This window comes from Gasterosteus aculeatus, chromosome 4, assembly GCF_964276395.1.
Source record: "Gasterosteus aculeatus chromosome 4, fGasAcu3.hap1.1, whole genome shotgun sequence".
NCBI lineage: Eukaryota > Metazoa > Chordata > Actinopteri > Perciformes > Gasterosteidae > Gasterosteus > Gasterosteus aculeatus.
The window spans coordinates 10,969,942-10,994,359 of NC_135691.1; the positions used below are offsets into that span (position 1 = coordinate 10,969,942).

Consider the following 24,418-nt stretch of genomic DNA (forward strand, 5'->3'; position numbering starts at 1 on the left):
GTTTTGCCGGAAAATGTACACCATTGACGCAACTGTTGAGCAGTACAGATTTGGCGTAAACCGACCTCTTTTACAGTGAGACAATATTCACAACATTTCATCAGATATCACCACTCTCGGTCTTCCTCTCCTTTGTCTTCCAGACACTCTGCCTCATATCACTCTTTCCCTACCGACCTGTCTTCTGTAATCCTTATTTCCAAACAAAATCAGTTCCAAGCCTTTTATTGAAAGAATGGTAATGAGACTAAAGCAGGACACCTGGGTCGGCTTTGGGCTGAAATTGCAATTAGCTCTGACGGATTATTTTTTGATTTTCTGTTTTTCTATATTTCAAAATAATTACTGCAGAAATGTTTGAAATTTTTCCGCATTCTGATTTGAATGTGCTTTTATCAGTTTTGAAAGCCGTGTGTTAGCATATATAAAATGCAAATATACATTTTTTTGCAGTTTGGGGAGTATAAATGACAAAAGTGTTTGTGGATTTTGAGAAATAAGAAACAGGAGAAGAATCACGTCCATGTTTTTATTTGATTTCTGCAGGTATGTACTTTTATTCTATTTTATTTTATTACCATGTTCAGCAAATGTGATGTTCATTTATATGTATTACCTTAGGAAGTCCGACAATTGTGGTGTAATCCTGTAGGTATTTATGTTGTAGTATGTGTGAATAGAAGATATATTTCCTAAGGAGAACAAACAGAAAAGAGAGAAAACAGTTCTATGCGGACATTTATTCTCCATAGTTATTTTTATTTGTTGTATTTTGTTTTATGCTTTTGAATGAATGTAATTCAACGATCAGTCTGCTCACCGGTGACTGAGGGGAGGTTACTGGTTGCGTGTGGAGAAGAATCACGCCCATGTTTTTATTTGATTTCTGCAGAATAAAGTGCCTAAGGGAATGTCAGCGTCCTGTTATCAGTGCACCTGAACACAACGCAGTAGTCGGCGAGGCACAGACCGAGCCGGCTACACAGGCACACTGGCACCTGAAGGGAAAAACAAGGGGACTGACACGTAACAAAAGAAAGAAATTGAGATGTAAAGCAAATATTGATTCACTATCTTTGTGCATATGCTTTTAATGAAATGTTTTGTGGTCACATTTATCAATTGCAAAAAAGAACGTTTTCTTGTCAGCATTAAGGGAAGTAAAACTTAACCATACATTTTTTATGTTTTCTTCAAAAATGAGCACATTCAGAAAATTGTATTCATGAATATCTCTACTAAAAAAACATTTAGTTTAAAATAATTAACTGTATTAAAATTAAAATCAGGGCGGCACGGTGGCGTGGTGGTTAGCACCGTTGCCTCACAGCAAGAAGGTCCTGGGTTCGATTCCACCCAGTGGCCTTTCTGTGTGGAGTCTGCATGTTCTCCCCGTGTCTGCGTGGGTTCTCTCCGGGTTCTCCGGCTTCCTCCCACAGTCCAAAGACATGCTCTGGGGATCAGGTTAATTGGTGAATCTAAATTGTCCGTAGTTGTGTGAATGTGAGTGTGAATGGTTGTGCGTCTCTGTGTAGCCCTGCGATTGGCTGGCGACCAATCCAGGGTGTACCCTGTCTATCGCCCGAAGTTGGCTGGGATGGACTCCAGCCCCCCCGCGACCCTGTGTGCAGGATAAGCGGTTAGACAATGGATGGATGGATGGAAAATTAAAATCATGTTATAAATCCAGTAAAGCCTCATTTCCGCAACAAATGTTCTTGAAAGTTGCTTTAAAATATTTATTCTCTTACATTTCCAAGACATTTCATTGCAGCTCCACAATGTTTATCTTAACTTGAACGATTAAGACTTCATGGTTTTATGGAGCCACCGAAAGTTAAGATCTAAATATTCTAGAAAACATCTTTGGGGCTTTCGTCCTAATGTGATACAGTATATTGATTTCTAGACTTTTCCTATTCATCATTTCCAAGTTTGCATAATGTTGTCTGATAGAGACACAGCTGCAACAAACGCATTGTTTTTTTAAATTAGAAAATGCCTAAAAAACTTTTTTTGTTGCAAAATGTTCAGGTGTGGAAACCCACTGTGACGGCCGATGGAAAGGAGCTCAGTGTTTTGGAGCTTTGGTAGGAACTCTGGTCCTCCAGCTGATGGACAAGGCCTTAGAAATATCTGCATACCAATGGTTTAAGGATGGACCAGAAATACTGACTGTGAAAAAAGAATAGCATTATTTCTGATATGACAGGAAACCGATCATTCAAAGATCAAACTCTCTGTGGGTGTCATTTAAACATCAATAGAAAATATTCCCGTAGATGTTATTGCCTGAAGAGATGTCACTCTAACCGCCTGCTCCACTAAAGATATGTTTAGGACACACAAGTTATTTGTCTCTAATGAACATTCGCCAGCAGAGACCGACAGAGTCTTCAGTGACATTTTGCATTTTGATGCTAAAGAAACATTGTTCACAGAGGCTGACGTTATGTAATGATATAATATTGTGATGACCTTTACTTCACTCTTACTGTACTATTTGAGTATAAGTTAACATGATGAAGATTTAAATTCATGTCCTCTCCTATGATTCTATTTACTTAACTGTGTTTTAATGGATCTTAATCTTTTATTTTCACAGGATTTTTTTTCAACTATTTCAATTTCCATCTGAAAGTCATCTTTGTGTGGTTTCAAAATAAAACGGAAAATCAGGCCTAAATAAAACTTTATTTCCGGGTACCTGAGTCCATATAACATCCAATACAAAAAAATGGATCCAACATTATACACGCTTTGTAGTAGTTCAGAATGTTTTAGTCTGAAATGTTCAAAAATCTGAATATTAAATAGAGTTTGTTATAATAAATTGTCTATGAAGCAGTTGCAGTTTGAAAGTTTCGGACAATCTTTGCTCAAATCTAACTTGTACTAATGTATTAAGAGATGATTGACAGCGTGGTTCATGTTCTAGTATCGTTGGAAATGATGAGATGGAGAGACGACAAATTCCAGCTGCCGTCTCGAATCCTCTTTCAGCAGGAAGGAGGAATGTTTCCTTCTTTTCCACTCAGTTCATCCCCGACAGAGGTCACATGGTTGGAGGCTAAAAGGGGAAGTGCAACCTGTATCACTTCCTTCTCTCGTCTCTCCCTTTATTAATAGATGAACACAACAACGCTCTGGTCGGTTCGTAGTCTTCACACATTCTGCTCAGAGGCTGTTCATTAGCTGGACTCTCTTCAGGCTGTTCAGTGGGATTTGCTTGTTTGCTTCTCAGAGATCAGCAGACACGTTTTGTTGGACCCTGGAGACATGGAGGATGTGGTTGGACTGTTTGTGATGCTTCTGGGAGTCTCTCACGGTGAAGTGTTTCACTTTTAACATCAAGTCTTATGTTTAGAAATTTCCTCAGAGGTGCAGGTAAAATTTCTTAACTTTTCTTTAATTTGTGGTGCATTTCAGTGTAATTAAAAACAAAGTGCTGTAGGTGTAAAACACAGGTGGAACTCTTTTTAACTGGACGGGTTAACTACAATATGGAAAAATGTTTTACAGCTGAATCTAAAGTGTGGAACAAAACGCCTGTTTGCATAATGTTGTCTGATAGAGACACAGCTGCACCAAACACACTATTGTTGTTTTAAATTAGCAAATGCCTAAAAATGTTTCATTTTTTTGTACCAAAATGTTCAGGTGTGGAAACCCACTGTGACAGCCGACAGAACGGAACTCAGTGTTTTGGAGCTTTGGGAGGAACTCTGGTCCTCCAGCTGATGGACAAAGCCTCAGAAATACATAAATATGAATGGTCAAAAAATAGAACAATAATACTAGAGGGGAGAAACAATGCAATTGCGTTTAATAGGATAGAAAACAAATTATTCTTTACTCCCAGTAATGGAACACTTAGGATCAATAACCTGATCAGGACTGATGGTGGTGAATATAAACTTGAAACTTTTGGTTCAGATGGAAAGTCATCAGGTTCCAGGTTTCAACAGTTGACCATTCAAGGTAAATAACTATTTATTACACGCATCTCATGCTCTACGTGCTCTATGTCCGTATCAATGTCTGGACTGCTCTGTATCAGGAACTCTACAGAACGATCAAGATTATGTCAATATGAAAAGTCATCCGAGTGCGTTTCCTTCAGCTCCTGTGTCCTCTGTCCTGCTGGTCCATGAGTGTCTGTCCCATGGAGAGAGGAAGGTGTCCTGCTCCTCTGGGGGAGCAGACAGTCCTCAGTACAGCTGGACTCTGGATGGAGACACTCTGACAGACTCTCAGCTCCTCGGTGGAAACAATGAGACGAACATCATCACTCTGAAACAACACGTCTCAGGACGACTGGTCTGCTCGGTCAGGAATGACGTCAGTAGTCACTCAAAAGAAGAGACGGTCTCTACCTGTGGTGAGTGACAGCATGAGGCGACATAACGGTGACGTCAACAATACTAACTAGAAAAGGCATTTCCTGCTGAAAATGCGTTGGAATGCAAAAAGCTGAAAGCTGAAATGAACTTTTTAAAATAGCTGAAAATACAGAAAGTTGAAGGGAATTTGAATACATTTGCTGAAATTATAGATATTAAAAAAGCTGAAATGAATTTGAAATTGCTGAAAATACAGAAATGGGAGAAGCTGAAAGGAATTTCAATAGATTTGCTGAAAAAGCAGAAATGAAAACAGCTGAAATAAATTTGAAATATTGCAAAAAAATACAGAAATGAATATTAAAAAATTGCTGTTGATAGAGGCATAAGAATAGCTGAAATTATTTTAAAGAACTGCTGAAAATACAGGAAGTGGGGAAGCTGAATTTCAATAGATTTTCTAAAAACAGAAGTTGCAGGAGCTTAAATTTGTTTAAAATTGTTTGTAGTAATATTAGTAGTAGTATTAGTTATAATTGTGGTATTAGTAGTACTAGCAGCAATAGTAGGTTTAGTATCAATAGCAGTAGAAACAGCTGTAATACTATTAGCCATAGTAGTATTTGTAATAACATTAGTAGTAGTTGTAGTATTAATAGCAGTAGAAATACTAGTAGTACGGTAGTAGAAGTATCAGTTGTAGTACTAGAAGTACGAGTAATATTCGTAGTGGGAGACAGAATGTTTGTTATTCAAACTAAGAAGTTTTTAATTAATAGGCCTCATCACAAACATTACAGTAAAAATTCCCTCCATGGGGCTTTTATTTTGAAATTATTGGATTGGGTGGGGTGGGGGGGTGTAGATAGAGGGAGGGAGGGTGAGAGGGTGAGGAAGGGAGGGGTGGTGAGGAAGAGATAGAGGGAGAGAGAGAGGAGGAGAAATAGACAGACATACTGACTGACTGAGTGATTAACAGTAAGAAGAGGTCAGGGTGGAGGGGGGAGGGGGGGCGAGTGTCTTTATCATATTGGTCTGTTGACAGAAAGCATAGCTGCGTCATGTGACTCCACTAATCAGCTCATAGGAGCAGCTGTGAGTCACAGACAGATCCTGCAGCATGTGAGTGCTCGTAACCACGACAACGCCGCACCTGTGCGGCTGCACAAGGGCAGACACAGGACAGCGAGTTACACAGAATCCACACCTCAAACAAATGAGAACCAGCGCAAAACTATAACAGCTATCTAAAAAATACGGCGTTTGTATGAGACCCAAGACTCTACCGAACGCGTGGATGTGCTTTTTATGTCTGTCCGGTAATAAATACGGCTCCTATGGCCGTTGACAGAACGTGTACCTTGTGGATTTTTGTGAGAAATATGTCGGCAGATTTGTATTGGAGCCTATGGGGCTTTTGGCAGAGTTTGTGTCACTCAAACACTCCTTGCGCCAAAACTAAAAAACTCTGGGATTCCATGAACACATTAATCCAATCAGCACAACCATACCCTCATTAATCTGAAGAAATGAAGCCTCTAGAGTGTATACTTTGGCTGCAAGGACAGAAGTTCCATACTTTTTTAACCAGATTTCTGCGCTGCCCCACACTCTAGCCTCGAGCTCTCCACTCAAGCAGACGCAATACACACTCATGTAAAAGTCAGAAACGGAGCGAAGAACTAGTGAAACATAATCAGTGATTATGAAAAAAGTACAATAGATATCAAGAAGCAGTTTTTTTCATAAAATAGTTGAGACTTGTGTGAACATTTGAGAGTTGAAATGGTGTCTGTAGCTGAAAGATTGGCGAAGCTGAAAAATCTGAAAGTTGAAGAAGTTGAAGAGGATTTGAAAAGCAAACTCCATTTGAAAACCATGTTAAACTAGAAAATGCATTTCCTGCTGAAAATGCGTTGGAATGCAAAAAGCTGAAAGCTGAAATGAATATTTAAAAATAGCTGAAAATACAGAAAGTTGAAGGGAATTTGAATACATCTGAACTTACAGATATTAGAAAAGCTGAAATTAATTTGAAATTGCTGAAAATACAGAAATGGGAGATGCTGAAAGGAATTTCAATAGATTTGCTGAAAAAGCAGAAATGAAAACAGCTGAAATAAATTTGAAATATTGCAAAAAAATACAGAAATGAATATTAAAAAATTGCTGTTGATAGAGGCATAAGAATAGCTGAAATTATTTTAAAGAACTGCTGAAAATACAGGAAGTGGGGAAGCTGAATTTCAATAGATTTTCTAAAAACAGAAGTTGCAGGAGCTTAAATTTGTTTAAAATTGTTTGTAGTAATATTAGTAGTAGTATTAGTTATAATTGTGGTATTAGTAGTACTAGCAGTATAAGCAGTAATAGTAGGTTTAGTATCAATAGCAGTAGAAACAGCTGGAATACTATTAGCCATAGTAGTATTTGTAATAACATTAGTAGTAGTTGTAGTATTAATAGCAGTAGAAATACTAGTAGTATGGTAGTAGAAGTATCAGTTGTAGTACTAGAAGTACGAGTAATATTCGTAGTGGGAGACAGAATGTTTGTTATTCACACTTAAAAGTTTTTAATTAATAGGCCTCATCACAGACATTACAGTAAAAATTCCCTCCATGGGGCTTTTATTTTGAAAAAATTATTGGATTGGGTGGGGTGGGGGGGAGTAGATAGAGGGAGGGAGGGTGAGAGGGTGAGGAAGAGAGGGGTGGTGAGGAAGAGATAGAGGGAGAGAGAGAGAGAGGAGAAATAGACAGACATACTGACTGAGAGTGATTAACAGTGAGCAGAGGTCAGGGTGGAGGGGGGAGGGGGGGCCAGTGTCTTTATCATATTGGTCTGTTGACAGAAAGCATAGCTGCGTCATGTGACTCCACTAATCAGGTCACAAGGAGCAGCTGAGTCACAGACAGATCTTTCAGCATGTGAGTGCTCGTAACCACGACAACGGCGCACCTGTGATCATTAACGAGCGGCTGCAAAAGACAGAGACATGGCAGCAAGTTACACAGAATCCACACCTCAAACAAATGGGAACCAGCGCAAAACTATAACAGCTATCTAAAAAATACGGCGTTTGTATGAGACCCAAGACTCTACCGAACGCGTGGATGTGTTTTTATGTCTGTCCGGTAATAAATACGGCTCCTATGGCCGTTGACAAAACGTGTACCTTGTGGATTTTTGTGAGAAATATGTCGGCAGATTTGTATTGGAGCCTATGGGGCTTTTGGCAGAGGTTGTGTCACTCAAACACTCCTTGCGCCAAAACTAAAGAACTCTGGGATTCCATGAACACATTAATCCAATCAGCACAACCATACCCTCATTAATCTGAAGAAATGAAGCCTCTAGAGTGTATACTTTGGCTGCAAGGACAGAAGTTCCATACTTTTTTAACCAGATTCCTGCGATGCCCCACACTCTAGCCTCGAGCTCTCCACTCTAGCAGACGCAATACACACTCATGTAAAAGTCAGAAACGGAGCGAAGAACTAGTGAAACATAATCAGTGATTATGAAAAAAGTACAATAGATATCAAGAAGCAGTTTTTTTCATAAAATAGTTAAGACTTGTGTCAACATTTGAGAGTTGAAATGGTGTCTGTAGCTGAAAGATTGGCGTAGCTGAAAAATCTGAAAGTTGAAGAAGTTGAAGAGGATTTGAAAAGCAAACTCCATTTGAAAACCATGTTAAAATATTAACGATTATTGATTTATATAAATTCAAGCATAAGAGGTAGAAAGCTGAAAAGTCATAGCCCTCAAGCCAGAAAGGAGCTGAACATTTTAATATTTGAACGGTTTTAATAGCTGAAAGTGTGAAGGAGTTGAAAGGTGGCGCGGAAGAAATAGAAGAAGAAGATGAAGATGAAGAAATAAAGATTCGAAGAACAATACTTGGAATGCATCGTTAATGCATTCCAACAAATATTAACGATTATTGATTTATATAAATTCAAGCATAAGAGGTAGAAAGCTGAAAAGTCATAGCCCTCAAGCCAGAAAGGAGCTGAACATTTTAATATTTGAACGGTTTTAATAGCTGAAAGTATGAAGGAGTTGAAAGGTGGCGCGGAAGAAATAGAAGAAGAAGATGAAGATGAAGAAATAAAGATTCGAAGAACAATACTTGGAATGCATCGTTAATGCATTCCAACAAATAGCTGAAAATACAGAAAGTTGAAGGGAATTTGAATACATTTGCTGAAATAAAAGATATTAGAAAAGCTGAAATTAATTTGAAATAGTTGAAAATACAGAAATGGGAGAAGCTGAAAGGAATTTCAATAGATTTGCTGAAAAAGCAGAAATGAAAACAGCTGAAATAAATGTGAAATATTGCAAAACAGAAGTTGCAGGAGCTTAAATGAATTTTAAAAAGTACAGAAATAACAAAAGCTGAGATGAATAAAAAGAGGTTTAAAATTGTTTGTAGTAATGTTAGTTGTAATTTGGGTATTAGTACTAGCAGTAGAAGTCGGTTTAGTATCAATAGCAGTAGAAACAGCTGGAATACTGATACTATTAGCCATAGTAGTATTTTTAATAACATTAGTAGTAGTTGTATTAATAGCAGTAGAAATACTAGTAGTATGGTAGTAGAAGTATCAGTTGTAGTTCTACTGAGGTACTAGTAATATTCGTAGTGGTTATAGTAGTATTTGAAAGAGCAATGCGTATTTCAACGAAACCGCTTCATGGTTAAGGTACAGATAATCATTGAGGCTTTTAGTTTGTAATGATGGAATTGGGTGAGGGGGGGTTGGGAGACAGAATGTTTGTTATTCAAACTAAGAAGTTTTTAATTAATAGGCCTCATCACTAACATTACAGTAAAAATTCCCTCCATGTGGCTTTTATTTTGAAATTATTGGATTGGGTGGGTTGGGGGGGTGTAGATAGAGGGAGGGAGGGTGAGAGGGTGAGGAAGGGAGGGGTGGTGAGGAAGAGATAGAGGGAGAGGAGGAGAAATAGACATACTGACTGACTGAGTGATTAACAGTGAGAAGAGGTCAGGGTGGAGGGGGGAGGGGGGGCGAGTGTCTTTATCATATTGGTCTGTTGACAGAAAGCATAGCTGCGTCATGTGACTCCACTAATCAGGTCATAGAAGCAGCTGTGAGTCACACACAGAGATACTGCAGCGTGTTTACGAGTAACCACGGCAACGGCGCACCTATTGCATTGGGTGGGGTGGGGGGGTGTAGATAGAGGGAGGGAGGGTGAGAGGGTGAGGAAGGGAATGGTGGTGAGGAAGAGAGGGACAGGGGAGGAGAATTAGACTGACTGACTGACTGAGAGTGATTAACAGTAAGTAGAGGTCAGGGTGGAGGGGGGAGGGGGGGCGAGTGTCTTTATCATATTGGTCTGTTGACAGAAAGCATAGCTGCGTCATGTGACTCCACTAATCAGGTCACAAGGAGCAGCTGTGAGCCACAGACAGATCCTGCAGCATGTGAGTGCTCGTAACCACGACAACGCCGCACCTGTGCGGCTGCAAAAGGGGAGACACAGGACAGCGAGTTACACAGAATCCACACCTCAAACAAATGAGAACCAGCGCAAGACTATAACAGCTATCTAAAAAATACGGCGTTTGTATGAGACCCAAGACTCTACCGAACGCGTGGATGTGCGTTTTATGTCTGTCCGGTAATAAATACGGCTCCTATGGCCGTTGACAGAACGTGTACCTTGTGGATTTTTGTGAGAAATATGTCGGCAGATTTGTATTGGAGCCTATGGGGCTTTTGGCAGAGGTTGTGTCACTCAAACACTCCTTGCGCCAAAACTAAAAAACTCTGGGATTCCATGAACACATTAATCCAATCAGCACAACCATACCCTCATTAATCTGAAGAAATGAAGCCTCTAGAGTGTATACTTTGGCTGCAAGGACAGAAGTTCCATACTTTTTTAACCAGATTTCTGCGCTGCTTCACCCTCTAGCCCGCGAGGTCCCCCTCTAGCAGACGCAATACACACTCATGTAAAAGTCAGAAACGGAGCGAAGAACTAGTGAAACATAATCAGTGATTATGAAAAAAGTACAATAGATATCAAGAAGCAGTTTTTTTCATAAAATAGTTAAGACTTGTGTCAACATTTAAAAGTTTAAATGGTGTCTGTAGCTGAAAGATTTGCAAAGCTGAAAAATCTGAAAGTTGAAGAAGTTTAGGAGGATTTGAAAGCAAACTCCATTTGAAAACCATGTTAAAATATTAATGATTATTGATTTATATAAATTCAAGCATAAGAGGTAGAAAGCTGAAAAGTCATAGCCCTCAAGCCAGAAAGGAGCTGAACATTTTAATATTTGAAGGATTTTAATAGCTGAAAGTGTGAAGGAGTTGAAAGGTGCCGCGGAAGAAATAGAAGAAGATGAAGTTGAAGACTAGAAAATGCATTTCCTGCTGAAAATGCGTTGGAATGCAAAAAGCTGAAAGCTGAAATGAACTTTTTAAAATAGCTGAAAATACAGAAAGTTGAAGGGAATTTGAATACATTTGCTGAAATTATAGATATTAGAAAAGCTGAAATGAATTTGAAATTGCTGAAAATACAGAAATGGGAGAAGCTGAAAGGAATTTCAATAGATTTGCTGAAAAAGCAGAAATGAAAACAGCTGAAATAAATTTGAAATATTGCTAAAAAATACAGAAATGAATAGTGAAACATTGCTGTTGATAGAGGCATAAGAATAGCTGAAATTATTTTAAAGAACTGCTGAAAATACAGGAAGTGGGGAAGCTGAATTTCAATAGATTTTCTAAAAACAGAAGTTGCAGGAGCTTAAATTTGTTTAAAATTGTTTGTAGTAATATTAGTAGTAGTATTAGTTATAATTGTGGTATTAGTAGTACTAGCAGTAATAGTAGGTTTAGTATCAATAGCAGTAGAAACAGCTGTAATACTATTAGCCATAGTCGTATTTGTAATAACATTAGTAGTAGTTGTAGTATTAATAGCAGTAGAAATACTAGTAGTATGGTAGTAGAAGTATCAGTTGTAGTACTAGAAGTACGAGTAATATTCGTAGTGGGAGACAGAATGTTTGTTATTCAAACTAAGAAGTTTTTAATTAATAGGCCTCATCACAAACATTACAGTAAAAATTCCCTCCATGTGGCTTTTATTTTGAAATTATTGGATTGGGTGGGTTGGGGGGGTGTAGATAGAGGGAGGGAGGGTGAGAGGGTGAGGAAGGGAGGGGTGGTGAGGAAGAGATAGAGGGAGAGAGAGAGGAGGAGAAATAGACAGACATACTGACTGACTGAGTGATTAACAGTAAGAAGAGGTCAGGGTGGAGGGGGGAGGGGGGGCGAGTGTCTTTATCATATTGGTCTGTTGACAGAAAGCATAGCTGCGTCATGTGACTCCACTAATCAGGTCATTGGAGCAGCTGTGAGTCACACACAGAGATACTGCAGCGTGTTTACGAGTAACCACGGCAACGGCGCACCTATTGCATTGGGTGGGGTGGGGGGGTGTAGATAGAGGGAGGGAGGGTGAGAGGGTGAGGAAGGGAATGGTGGTGAGGAAGAGAGGGAGAGGGGAGGAGAATTAGACTGACTGAGAGTGATTAACAGTAAGTAGAGGTCAGGGGGGAGGGGGGAGGGGGGGCTAGTGTCTTTATCATATTGGTCTGTTGACAGAAAGCATAGCTGCGTCATGTGACTCCACTAATCAGGTCATTGGAGCAGCTGTGAGTCACACACAGAGATACTGCAGCGTGTTTACGAGTAACCACGGCAACGGCGCACCTATTGGATTGGGTGGGGTGGGGGGGTGTAGATAGAGGGAGGGAGGGTGAGAGGGTGAGGAAGGGAATGGTGGTGAGGAAGAGAGGGAGAGGGGAGGAGAATTAGACTGACTGACTGACTGAGAGTGATTAACAGTAAGTAGAGGTCAGGGTGGAGGGGGGAGGGGGGCTAGTGTCTTTATCATATTGGTCTGTTGACAGAAAGCATAGCTGCGTCATGTGACTCCACTAATCAGGTCATAGGAGCGAGCAGCTGTGAGTCACAGACAGATCCTGCAGCATGTGAGTGCTCGTAACCACGACAACGGCGCACCTGTGATCATTAACGATCTGCTGCAAAAGACAGAGACATGGCAGCAAGTTACACAGAATCCACACCTCAAACAAATGGGAACCAGCGCAAAACTATAACAGCTATCTAAAAAATACGGCGTTTGTATGAGACCCAAGACTCTACCGAACGCGTGGATGTGTTTTTATGTCTGTCCGGTAATAAATACGGCTCCTATGGCCGTTGACAAAACGTGTACCTTGTGGATTTTTGTGAGAAATATGTCGGCAGATTTGTATTGGAGCCTATGGGGCTTTTGGCAGAGGTTGTGTCACTCAAACACTCCTTGCGCCAAAACTAAAGAACTCTGGGATTCCATTAACGCATTAATCCAATCAGCACAACCATGCCCTCATTAATCTGAAGAAATGAAGCCTCTAGGGTGTATACTTTGGCTGCAAGGACAGAAGTTCCATATTTTTTTAACCAGATTCCTGCGATGCCCACACTCTAGCCCTGGAGCTCTCCACTCTAGCAGACGCAATACACACTCATGTAAAAGTCAGAAACGGAGCGAAAAACTAGTGAAACATAATCAGTGATTATGAAAAAAGTACAATAGATATCAAGAAGCAGTTTTTTTCATAAAATAGTTAAGACTTGTGTCAACATTTGAAAGTTGAAATGGTGTCTGTAGCTGAAAGATTTGCAAAGCTGAAAAATCTGAAAGTTGAAGAAGTTTAGGAGGATTTGAAAGCAAACTCCATTTGAAAACCATGTTAAAATATTAATGATTATTGATTTATATAAATTCAAGCATAAGAGGTAGAAAGCTGAAAAGTCATAGCCCTCAAGCCAGAAAGGAGCTGAACATTTTAATATTTGAACGGTTTAAATAGCTGAAAGTGTGAAGGAGTTGAAAGGTGCCGCGGAAGAAATAGAAGAAGAAGCTGAAGAATAAAGATTCGAAGAACAATACTTGGAATGCATCGTTAATGCATTCCAACAACTAGAAAATGCATTTCCTGCTGAAAATGCGTTGGAATGCAAAAAGCTGAAAGCTGAAATGAACTTTTTAAAATAGCTGAAAATACAGAAAGTTGAAGGGAATTTGAATACATTTGCTGAAATTATAGATATTAGAAAAGCTGAAATGAATTTGAAATTGCTGAAAATACAGAAATGGGAGAAGCTGAAAGGAATTTCAATAGATTTGCTGAAAAAGCAGAAATGAAAACAGCAAAAATAAATTTGAAATATTGCAAAAAAATACAGAAATGAATAGTGAAAAATTGCTGTTGATAGAGGCATAAGAATAGCTGAAATTATTTTAAAGAACTGCTGAAAATACAGGAAGTGGGGAAGCTGAATTTCAATAGATTTTCTAAAAACAGAAGTTGCAGGAGCTTAAATTTGTTTAAAATTGTTTGTAGTAATATTAGTAGTAGTATTAGTTATAATTGTGGTATTAGTAGTACTAGCAGTAATAGTAGGTTTAGTATCAATAGCAGTAGAAACAGCTGTAATACTATTAGCCATAGTCGTATTTGTAATAACATTAGTAGTAGTTGTAGTATTAATAGCAGTAGAAATACTAGTAGTATGGTAGTAGAAGTATCAGTTGTAGTACTAGAAGTACGAGTAATATTCGTAGTGGGAGACAGAATGTTTGTTATTCAAACTAAGAAGTTTTTAATTAATAGGCCTCATCACAAACATTACAGTAAAAATTCCCTCCATGTGGCTTTTATTTTGAAATTATTGGATTGGGTGGGTTGGGGGGGTGAGAGGGTGAGGAAGGGAGGGGTGGTGAGGAAGAGATAGAGGGAGAGAGAGAGGAGGAGAAATAGACAGACATACTGACTGACTGAGTGATTAACAGTAAGAAGAGGTCAGGGTGGAGGGGGGAGGGGGGGCGAGTGTCTTTATCATATTGGTCTGTTGACAGAAAGCATAGCTGCGTCATGTGACTCCACTAATCAGGTCATTGGAGCAGCTGTGAGTCACACACAGAGATACTGCAGCGTGTTTACGAGTAACCACGGCAACGGCGCACCTATTGCATTGGGTGGGGTGGGGGGGTGTAGATAGAGGGAGGGAGGGTGAGAGGGTGAGGAAGGGAATGGTGGTGAGGAAGAGAGGGAGAGGGGAGGAGAATTAGACTGACTGAGAGTGATTAACAGTAAGTAGAGGTCAGGGGGGAGGGGGGAGGGGGGGCTAGTGTCTTTATCATATTGGTCTGTTGACAGAAAGCATAGCTGCGTCATGTGACTCCACTAATCATGTCATTGGAGCAGCTGTGAGTCACACACAGAGATACTGCAGCGTGTTTACGAGTAACCACAGCAACGGCGCACCTATTGGATTGGGTGGGGTGGGGGGGTGTAGATAGAGGGAGGGAGGGTGAGAGGGTGAGGAAGGGAATGGTGGTGAGGAAGAGAGGGAGAGGGGAGGAGAATTAGACTGACTGACTGACTGAGAGTGATTAACAGTAAGTAGAGGTCAGGGTGGAGGGGGGAGGGGGGCTAGTGTCTTTATCATATTGGTCTGTTGACAGAAAGCATAGCTGCGTCATGTGACTCCACTAATCAGGTCATAGGAGCAGCTGTGAGCCACAGACAGATCCTGCAGCATGTGAGTGCTCGTAACCACGACAACGACGCACCTGTGCGGCTGCAAAAGTGCAGACACAGGACAGCGAGTTACACAGAATCCACACCTCAAACAAATGAGAACCAGCGCAAAACTATAACAGCTATCTAAAAAAATACGGCGTTTGTATGAGACCCAAGACTCTACCGAACGCGTGGATGTGTTTTTATGTCTGTCCGGTAATAAATACGGCTCCTATGGCCATTGACAAAACGTGTACCTTGTGGATTTTTGTGAGAAATATGTCGGCAGATTTGTATTGGAGCCTATGGGGCTTTTGGCAGAGGTTGTGTCACTCAAACACTCCTTGCGCCAAAACTAAAAAACTCTGGGATTCCATGAACACATTAATCCAATCAGCACAACCATACCCTCATTAATCTGAAGAAATGAAGCCTCTAGAGTGTATACTTTGGCTGCAAGGACAGAAGTTCCATATTTTTTTTACCAGATTCCTGCGATGCCCCACACTCTAGCCGTCGAGGTCCCCCTCTAGCAGACGCAATACACACTCATGTAAAAGTCAGAAACGGAGCGAAGAACTAGTGAAACATAATCAGTGATTATGAAAAAAGTACAATAGATATCAAGAAGCAGTTTTTTTCATAAAATAGTTAAGACTTGTGTCAACATTTGAAAGTTGAAATGGTGTCTGTAGCTGAAAGATTTGCGAAGCTGAAAAATCTGAAAGTTGAAGAAGTTTAGGAGGATTTGAAGGCAAACTCCATTTGAAAACCATGTTAAAATATTAATGATTATTGATTTATATAAATTCAAGCATAAGATGTAGAAAGCTGAAAAGTCATAGCCCTCAAGCCAGAAAGGAGCTGAACATTTTAATATTTGAAGGATTTTAATAGCTGAAAATGTGAAGGAGTTGAAAGGGGGCGCGGAAGAAATAGAAGAAGTTGAAGAAACTAGAAAAGGCATTTCCTGCTGAAAATGCGTTGGAATGCAAAAAGCTGAAAGCTGCACTGAATATTTGAAAATAGCTGAAAATACAGAAAGTTGAAGGGAATTTGAATACATTTGCTGAAAAGCTGAAATGAATTTGAAATTGCTGAAAATACAGAAATGGGAGAAGCTGAAAGGAATCAATAGATTTGCTGAAAAAGCAGAAATGAAAACAGCTGAAATAAATTTGAAATATTGCAAAAAAATACAGAAATGAATATTAAAAAATTGCTGTTGATAGAGGCATAAGAATAGCTGAAATTATTTTAAAGAACTGCTGAAAATACAGGAAGTGGGGAAGCTGAATTTCAATAGATTTTCTAAAAACAGAAGTTGCAGGAGCTTAAATTTGTTTAAAATTGTTTGTAGTAATATTAGTAGTAGTATTAGTTATAATTGTGGTATTAGTAGTACTAGCAGTATAAGCAGTAATAGTAGGTTTAGTATCAATAGCAGTAGAAACAGCTGGAATACTATTAGCCATAGTAGTATTTGTAATAACATTAGTAGTAGTTGTAGTATTAATAGCAGTAGAAATACTAGTAGTATGGTAGTAGAAGTATCAGTTGTAGTACTAGAAGTACGAGTAATATTCGTAGTGGGAGACAGAATGTTTGTTATTCACACTTAAAAGTTTTTAATTAATAGGCCTCATCACAGACATTACAGTAAAAATTCCCTCCATGGGGCTTTTATTTTGAAATTATTGGATTGGGTGGGGTGGGGGGGAGTAGATAGAGGGAGGGAGGGTGAGAGGGTGAGGAAGGGAGGGGTGGTGAGGAAGAGATAGAGGGAGAGAGAGAGAGAGGAGAAATAGACAGACATACTGACTGAGAGTGATTAACAGTGAGCAGAGGTCAGGGTGGAGGGGGGAGGGGGGGCCAGTGTCTTTATTATATTGGTCTGTTGACAGAAAGCATAGCTGCGTCATGTGACTCCACTAATCAGGTCATAGGAGCAGCTGTGAGTCACAGACAGATCCTGCAGCATGTGAGTGCTCGTAACCACGACAACGACGCACCTGTGATCATTAACGATCTACTGCAAAAGACAGAGACATGGCAGCAAGTTACACAGAATCCATACCTCAAACAAATGGGAACCAGCGCAAAACTATAACAGCTATCTAAAAAATACGGCGTTTGTATGAGACCCAAGACTCTACCGAACGCGTGGATGTGTTTTTATGTCTGTCCGGTAATAAATACGGCTCCTATGGCCGTTTACAAAACGTGTACCTTGTGGATTTTTGTGAGAAATATGTCGGCAGATTTGTATTGGAGCCTATGGGGCTTTTGGCAGAGGTTGTGTCACTCAAACACACCTTGCGCCAAAACTAAAGAACTCTGGGATTCCATGAACACATTAATCCAATCAGCACAACCATACCCTCATTAATCTGAAGAAATGAAGCCTCTAGAGTGTATACTTTGGCTGCAAGGACAAAAGTTCCATACTTTTTTAACCAGATTTCTGCGCTGCTTCACACTCTAGCCCGCGAGGTCCCCCTCTAGCAGACGCAATACACACTCATGTAAAAGTCAGAAACGGAGCGAAAAACTAGTGAAACATAATCAGTGATTATGAAAAAAGTACAATAGATATCAAGAAGCAGTTTTTTTCATAAAATAGTTGAGACTTGTGTGAACATTTGAGAGTTGAAATGGTGTCTGTAGCTGAAAGATTGGCGGAGCTGAAATATCTGAAAGTTGAAGAAGTTGAAGAGGATTTGGAAAGCAAACTCCATTTGAAAACCATGTTAAAATATTAACGATTATTGATTTATATAAATTCAAGCATAAGAGGTAGAAAGCTGAAAAGTCATAGCCCTCAAGCCAGAAAGGAGCTGAACATTTTAATATTTGAACGGTTTTAATAGCTGAAAGTGTGAAGGAGTTGAAAGGTGGCGCGGAAGAAATAGAAGTTGAAGATGAAGAAATAAAGATTCGAAGAACAATACTTGGAATGCATCGTTAATGCATTCCAACAATAAAGATTCGAAGAACAATACTTGGAATGCATCTAATGCATTCCAACAACTAGAAAAGGCATTTCCTGCTGAAAATGCGTTGGAATGCAAAAAGCTGAAAGCTGCACTGAATATTTAAAAATAGCTGAAAATACAGAAAGTTGAAGGGAATTTGAATACATTTGCTGAATATTTAAAAATAGCTGAAAATACAGAAAGTTGAAGGGAATTTGAGTACATTTGCTGAATATTTGAAAATAGCTGAAAATACAGAAAGTTGAAGGGAATTTGAATACATTTGCTGAAATAAAAGATATTAGAAAAGCTGAAATTAATTTGAAATAGTTGAAAATACAGAAATGGGAGAAGCTGAAAGGAATTTCAATAGATTTGCTGAAAAAGCAGAAATGAAAACAGCTGAAATAAATGTGAAATATTGCAAAACAGAAGTTGCAGGAGCTTAAATGAATTTTAAAAAGTACAGAAATAACAAAAGCTGAGATGAATAAAAAGAGGTTTAAAATTGTTTGTAGTAATGTTAGTTGTAATTTGGGTATTAGTACTAGCAGTAGAAGTCGGTTTAGTATCAATAGCAGTAGAAACAGCTGGAATACTGATACTATTAGCCATAGTAGTATTTTTAATAACATTAGTAGTAGTTGTATTAATAGCAGTAGAAATACTAGTAGTATGGTAGTAGAAGTATCAGTTGTAGTTCTACTAGAAGTACTAGTAATATTCGTAGTGGTTATAGTAGTATTTGAAAGAGCAATGCGTATTTCAACGAAACCACTTCATGGTTAAGGTACAGATAATCATTGAGGCTTTTAGTTTGTAATGATGGAATTGGGTGAGGGGGGGTTGGGAGACAGAATGTTTGTTATTCAAACTAAGAAGTTTTTAATTAATAGGCCTCATCACAAACATTACAGTAAAAATTCCCTCCATGGGGCTTTTATTTTGAAATTATTGGATTGGGTGGGGTGGGGGGGTGTAGATAGAGGGAGGGAGGGTGAGAGGGTGAGGAAGGGAGGGGTGGTGAGGAAGAGATAGAGGGAGAGAGAGAGGAGGAGAAATAGACAGACATACTGACTGACTGAGTGATTAACAGTGAGAAGAGGTCAGGGTGGAGGGGGGGCGAGTGTCTTTATCATATTGGTCTGTTGACAGAAAGCATAGCTGCGTTATGTGACTCCACTAATCACGTCATTGGAGCAGCTGTGAGTCACACACAGAGATACTGCAGCGTGTTTACGAGTAACCACGGCAACGGCGCACCTATTGGATTGGGTGGGGTGGGGGGGTGTAGATAGAGGGAGGGAGGGTGAGAGGGTGAGGAAGGGAATGGTGGTGAGGAAGAGAGGGAGAGGGGAGGAGAATTAGACTGACTGACTGACTGAGAGTGATTAACAGTAAGTAGAGGTCAGGGTGGAGGGGGGAGGGGGGGCGAGTGTCTTTATCATATTGGTCTGTTGACAGAAAGCATAGCTGCGTCATGTGACTCCACTAATCAGGTCACAAGGAGCAGCTGTGAGTCACACACAGATCCTGCAGCATGTGAGTGCTCGTAACCACGACAACGCCGCACCTGTGCGGCTGCAAAGGGGCAGACACAGGACAGCGAGTTACACAGAATCCACACCTCAAACAAATGAGAACCAGCGCAAAACTATAACAGCTATCTAAAAAATACGGCGTTTGTATGAGACCCAAGACTCTTCCGAACGCGTGGATGTGCGTTTTATGTCTGTCCGGTAATAAATACGGCTCCTATGGCCGTTGACAGAACGTGTACCTTGTGGATTTTTGTGAGAAATATGTCGGCAGATTTGTATTGGAGCCTATGGGGCTTTTGGCAGAGGTTGTGTCACTCAAACACTCCTTGCGCCAAAACTAAAAAACTCTGGGATTCCATGAACACATTAATCCAATCAGCACAACCATACCCTCATTAATCTGAAGAAATGAAGCCTCTAGAGTGTATACTTTGGCTGCAAGGACAGAAGTTCCATACTTTTTAAACCAGATTTCTGCGATGCCCCACACTCTAGCCTGCGAGGCCCCGCCTCTAGCAGACGCAATACACACTCATGTAAAAGTCAGAAACGGAGCGAAAAACTAGTGAAACTTAATCAGTGATTATGAAAAAAGTACAATAGATATCAAGAAGCAGTTTTTTCATAAAATAGTTGAGACTTGTGTGAACATTTGAGAGTTGAAATGGTGTCTGTAGCTGAAAGATTTGCAAAGCTGAAAAATCTGAAAGTTGAAGAAGTTTAGGAGGATTTGAAAGCAAACTCCATTTGAAAACCATGTTAAAATATTAATGATTATTGATTTATATAAATTCAAGCATAAGAGGTAGAAAGCTGAAAAGTCATAGCCCTCAAGCCAGAAAGGAGCTGAACATTTTAATATTTGAAGGATTTTAATAGCTGAAAATGTGAAGGAGTTGAAAGGGGGCGCGGAAGAAATAGAATAATAAGTCGGAACTAGAAAATGCATTTCCTGCTGAAAATGCGTTGGAATGCAAAAAGCTGAAAGCTGAAATGAACTTTTTAAAATAGCTGAAAATACAGAAAGTTGAAGGGAATTTGAATACATTTGCTGAAATTATAGATATTAGAAAAGCTGAAATGAATTTGAAATTGCTGAAAATACAGAAATGGGAGAAGCTGAAAGGAATTTCAATAGATTTGCTGAAAAAGCAGAAATGAAAACAGCTGAAATAAATTTGAAATATTGCAAAAAAATACAGAAATGAATATTGAAAAATTGCTGTTGATAGAGGCATAATAGCTGAAATTATTTTAAAGAACTGCTGAAAATACAGGAAGTGGGGAAGCTGAATTTCAATAGATTTTCTAAAAACAGAAGTTGCAGGAGCTTAAATTTGTTTAAAATTGTTTGTAGTAATATTAGTAGTAGTATTAGTTATAATTGTGGTATTAGTAGTACTAGCAGTAATAGTAGGTTTAGTATCAATAGCAGTAGAAACAGCTGTAATACTATTAGCCATAGTCGTATTTGTAATAACATTAGTAGTAGTTGTAGTATTAATAGCAGTAGAAATACTAGTAGTATGGTAGTAGAAGTATCAGTTGTAGTACTAGAAGTACGAGTAATATTCGTAGTGGGAGACAGAATGTTTGTTATTCAAACTAAGAAGTTTTTAATTAATAGGCCTCATCACAAACATTACAGTAAAAATTCCCTCCATGTGGCTTTTATTTTGAAATTATTGGATTGGGTGGGTTGGGGGGGTGTAGATAGAGGGAGGGAGGGTGAGAGGGTGAGGAAGGGAGGGGTGGTGAGGAAGAGATAGAGGGAGAGGAGGAGAAATAGACATACTGACTGACTGAGTGATTAACAGTGAGAAGAGGTCAGGGTGGAGGGGGGAGGGGGGAGGGGGGGCGAGTGTCTTTATCATATTGGTCTGTTGACAGAAAGCATAGCTGCGTCATGTGACTCCACTAATCACGTCATAGAAGCAGCTGTGAGTCACACACAGAGATACTGCAGCGTGTTTACGAGTAACCACGGCAACGGCGCACCTATTGCATTGGGTGGGGTGGGGGGGTGTAGATAGAGGGAGGGAGGGTGAGAGGGTGAGGAAGGGAATGGTGGTGAGGAAGAGAGGGAGAGGGGAGGAGAATTAGACTGACTGACTGACTGAGAGTGATTAACAGTAAGTAGAGGTCAGGGTGGAGGGGGGAGGGGGGGCGAGTGTCTTTATCATATTGGTCTGTTGACAGAAAGCATAGCTGCGTCATGTGACTCCACTAATCAGGTCACAAGGAGCAGCTGTGAGCCACAGACAGATCCTGCAGCATGTGAGTGCTCGTAACCACGACAACGCCGCACCTGTGCGGCTGCAAAGGGGCAGACACAGGACAGCGAGTTACACAGAATCCACACCTCAAACAAATGAGAACCAGCGCAAAACTATAACAGCTATCTAAAAAATACGGCGTTTGTATGAGACCCAAGACTCTACCGAACGCGTGGATGTGCGTTTTATGTCTGTCCGGTAATAAATACGGCTCCTATGGCCGTTGACAGAACGTGTACCTTGTGGATTTTTGTGAGAAATATGTCGGCAGATTTGTATTGGAGCCTATGGGGCTTTTGGCAGAGGTTGTGTCACTCAAACACACCTTGCGCCAAAACTAAAGAACTCTGGGATTCCATGAACACATTAATCCAATCAGCACAACCATACCCTCATTAATCTGAAGAAATGAAGCCTCTAGAGTGTATACTTTGGCTGCAAGGACAGAAGTTCCATACTTTTTAAACCAGATTTCTGCGATGCCCCACACTCTAGCCTGCGAGGCCCCGCCTCTAGCAGACGCAATACACACTCATGTAAAAGTCAGAAACGGAGCGAAAAACTAGTGAAACTTAATCAGTGATTATGAAAAAAGTACAATAGATATCAAGAAGCAGTTTTTTCATAAAATAGTTGAGACTTGTGTGAACATTTGAGAGTTGAAATGGTGTCTGTAGCTGAAAGATTTGCAAAGCTGAAAAATCTGAAAGTTGAAGAAGTTTAGGAGGATTTGAAAGCAAACTCCATTTGAAAACCATGTTAAAATATTAATGATTATTGATTTATATAAATTCAAGCATAAGAGGTAGAAAGCTGAAAAGTCATAGCCCTCAAGCCAGAAAGGAGCTGAACATTTTAATATTTGAAGGATTTTAATAGCTGAAAATGTGAAGGAGTTGAAAGGGGGCGCGGAAGAAATAGAATAATAAGTCGGAACTAGAAAATGCATTTCCTGCTGAAAATGCGTTGGAATGCAAAAAGCTGAAAGCTGAAATGAACTTTTTAAAATAGCTGAAAATACAGAAAGTTGAAGGGAATTTGAATACATTTGCTGAAATTATAGATATTAGAAAAGCTGAAATGAATTTGAAATTGCTGAAAATACAGAAATGGGAGAAGCTGAAAGGAATTTCAATAGATTTGCTGAAAAAGCAGAAATGAAAACAGCTGAAATAAATTTGAAATATTGCAAAAAAATACAGAAATGAATATTGAAAAATTGCTGTTGATAGAGGCATAATAGCTGAAATTATTTTAAAGAACTGCTGAAAATACAGGAAGTGGGGAAGCTGAATTTCAATAGATTTTCTAAAAACAGAAGTTGCAGGAGCTTAAATTTGTTTAAAATTGTTTGTAGTAATATTAGTAGTAGTATTAGTTATAATTGTGGTATTAGTAGTACTAGCAGTAATAGTAGGTTTAGTATCAATAGCAGTAGAAACAGCTGTAATACTATTAGCCATAGTCGTATTTGTAATAACATTAATAGTAGTTGTAGTATTAATAGCAGTAGAAATACTAGTAGTATGGTAGTAGAAGTATCAGTTGTAGTACTAGAAGTACGAGTAATATTCGTAGTGGGAGACAGAATGTTTGTTATTCAAACTAAGAAGTTTTTAATTAATAGGCCTCATCACAAACATTACAGTAAAAATTCCCTCCATGTGGCTTTTATTTTGAAATTATTGGATTGGGTGGGTTGGGGGGGTGTAGATAGAGGGAGGGAGGGTGAGAGGGTGAGGAAGGGAGGGGTGGTGAGGAAGAGATAGAGGGAGAGAGAGAGGAGGAGAAATAGACAGACATACTGACTGACTGAGTGATTAACAGTAAGAAGAGGTCAGGGTGGAGGGGGGGGGGGGGGGCGAGTGTCTTTATCATATTGGTCTGTTGACAGAAAGCATAGCTGCGTCATGTGACTCCACTAATCAGGTCATTGGAGCAGCTGTGAGTCACACACAGAGATACTGCAGCGTGTTTACGAGTAACCACGGCAACGGCGCACCTATTGCATTGGGTGGGGTGGGGGGGTGTAGATAGAGGGAGGGAGGGTGAGAGGGTGAGGAAGGGAATGGTGGTGAGGAAGAGAGGGAGAGGGGAGGAGAATTAGACTGACTGACTGACTGAGAGTGATTAACAGTAAGTAGAGGTCAGGGTGGAGGGGGGAGGGGGGCTAGTGTCTTTATCATATTGGTCTGTTGACAGAAAGCATAGCTGCGTCATGTGACTCCACTAATCAGGTCACAAGGAGCAGCTGTGAGCCACAGACAGATCCTGCAGCATGTGAGTGCTCGTAACCACGACAACGCCGCACCTGTGCGGCTGCAAAAGTGCAGACACAGGACAGCGAGTTACACAGAATCCACACCTCAAACAAATGAGAACCAGCGCAAAACTATAACAGCTATCTAAAAAATACGGCGTTTGTATGAGACCCAAGACTCTACCGAACGCGTGGATGTGTTTTTATGTCTGTCCGGTAATAAATACGGCTCCTATGGCCGTTTACAGAACGTGTACCTTGTGGATTTTTGTGAGAAATATGTCGGCAGATTTGTATTGGAGCCTATGGGGCTTTTGCCAGAGGTTGTGTCACTCAAACACTCCTTGCGCCAAAACTAAAAAACTC

At 39.9% G+C, this 24,418-nt stretch overlaps 1 protein-coding gene across 6 annotated transcripts in view; it reads left to right on the plus strand.

The window, feature by feature from the left end:
* Window positions 1-513: 513 nt before the first annotated feature.
* Window positions 514-24,418, plus strand: part of LOC120817836 (neural cell adhesion molecule 2) — a 99,179-nt gene continuing 75,274 nt past the window's right edge. Inside the window, exons 1-4 of one of the 6 annotated variants that reach the window (XM_078102184.1) lie at window positions 514-1,050; window positions 3,004-3,328; window positions 3,661-3,981; window positions 4,124-4,381. In XM_078102184.1, the coding sequence (XP_077958310.1) occupies window positions 3,280-3,328; window positions 3,661-3,981; window positions 4,124-4,381 (628 nt within the window). In that variant the 5' untranslated portion in view covers window positions 514-1,050; window positions 3,004-3,279. Of the gene's footprint in view, window positions 1,051-2,947; window positions 3,388-3,660; window positions 3,982-4,123; window positions 4,382-24,418 lie in introns of those variants that run through there. The other 5 variants (XM_078102187.1, XR_013467588.1, XM_078102185.1 and 2 more) reach the window with 5 other exon arrangements.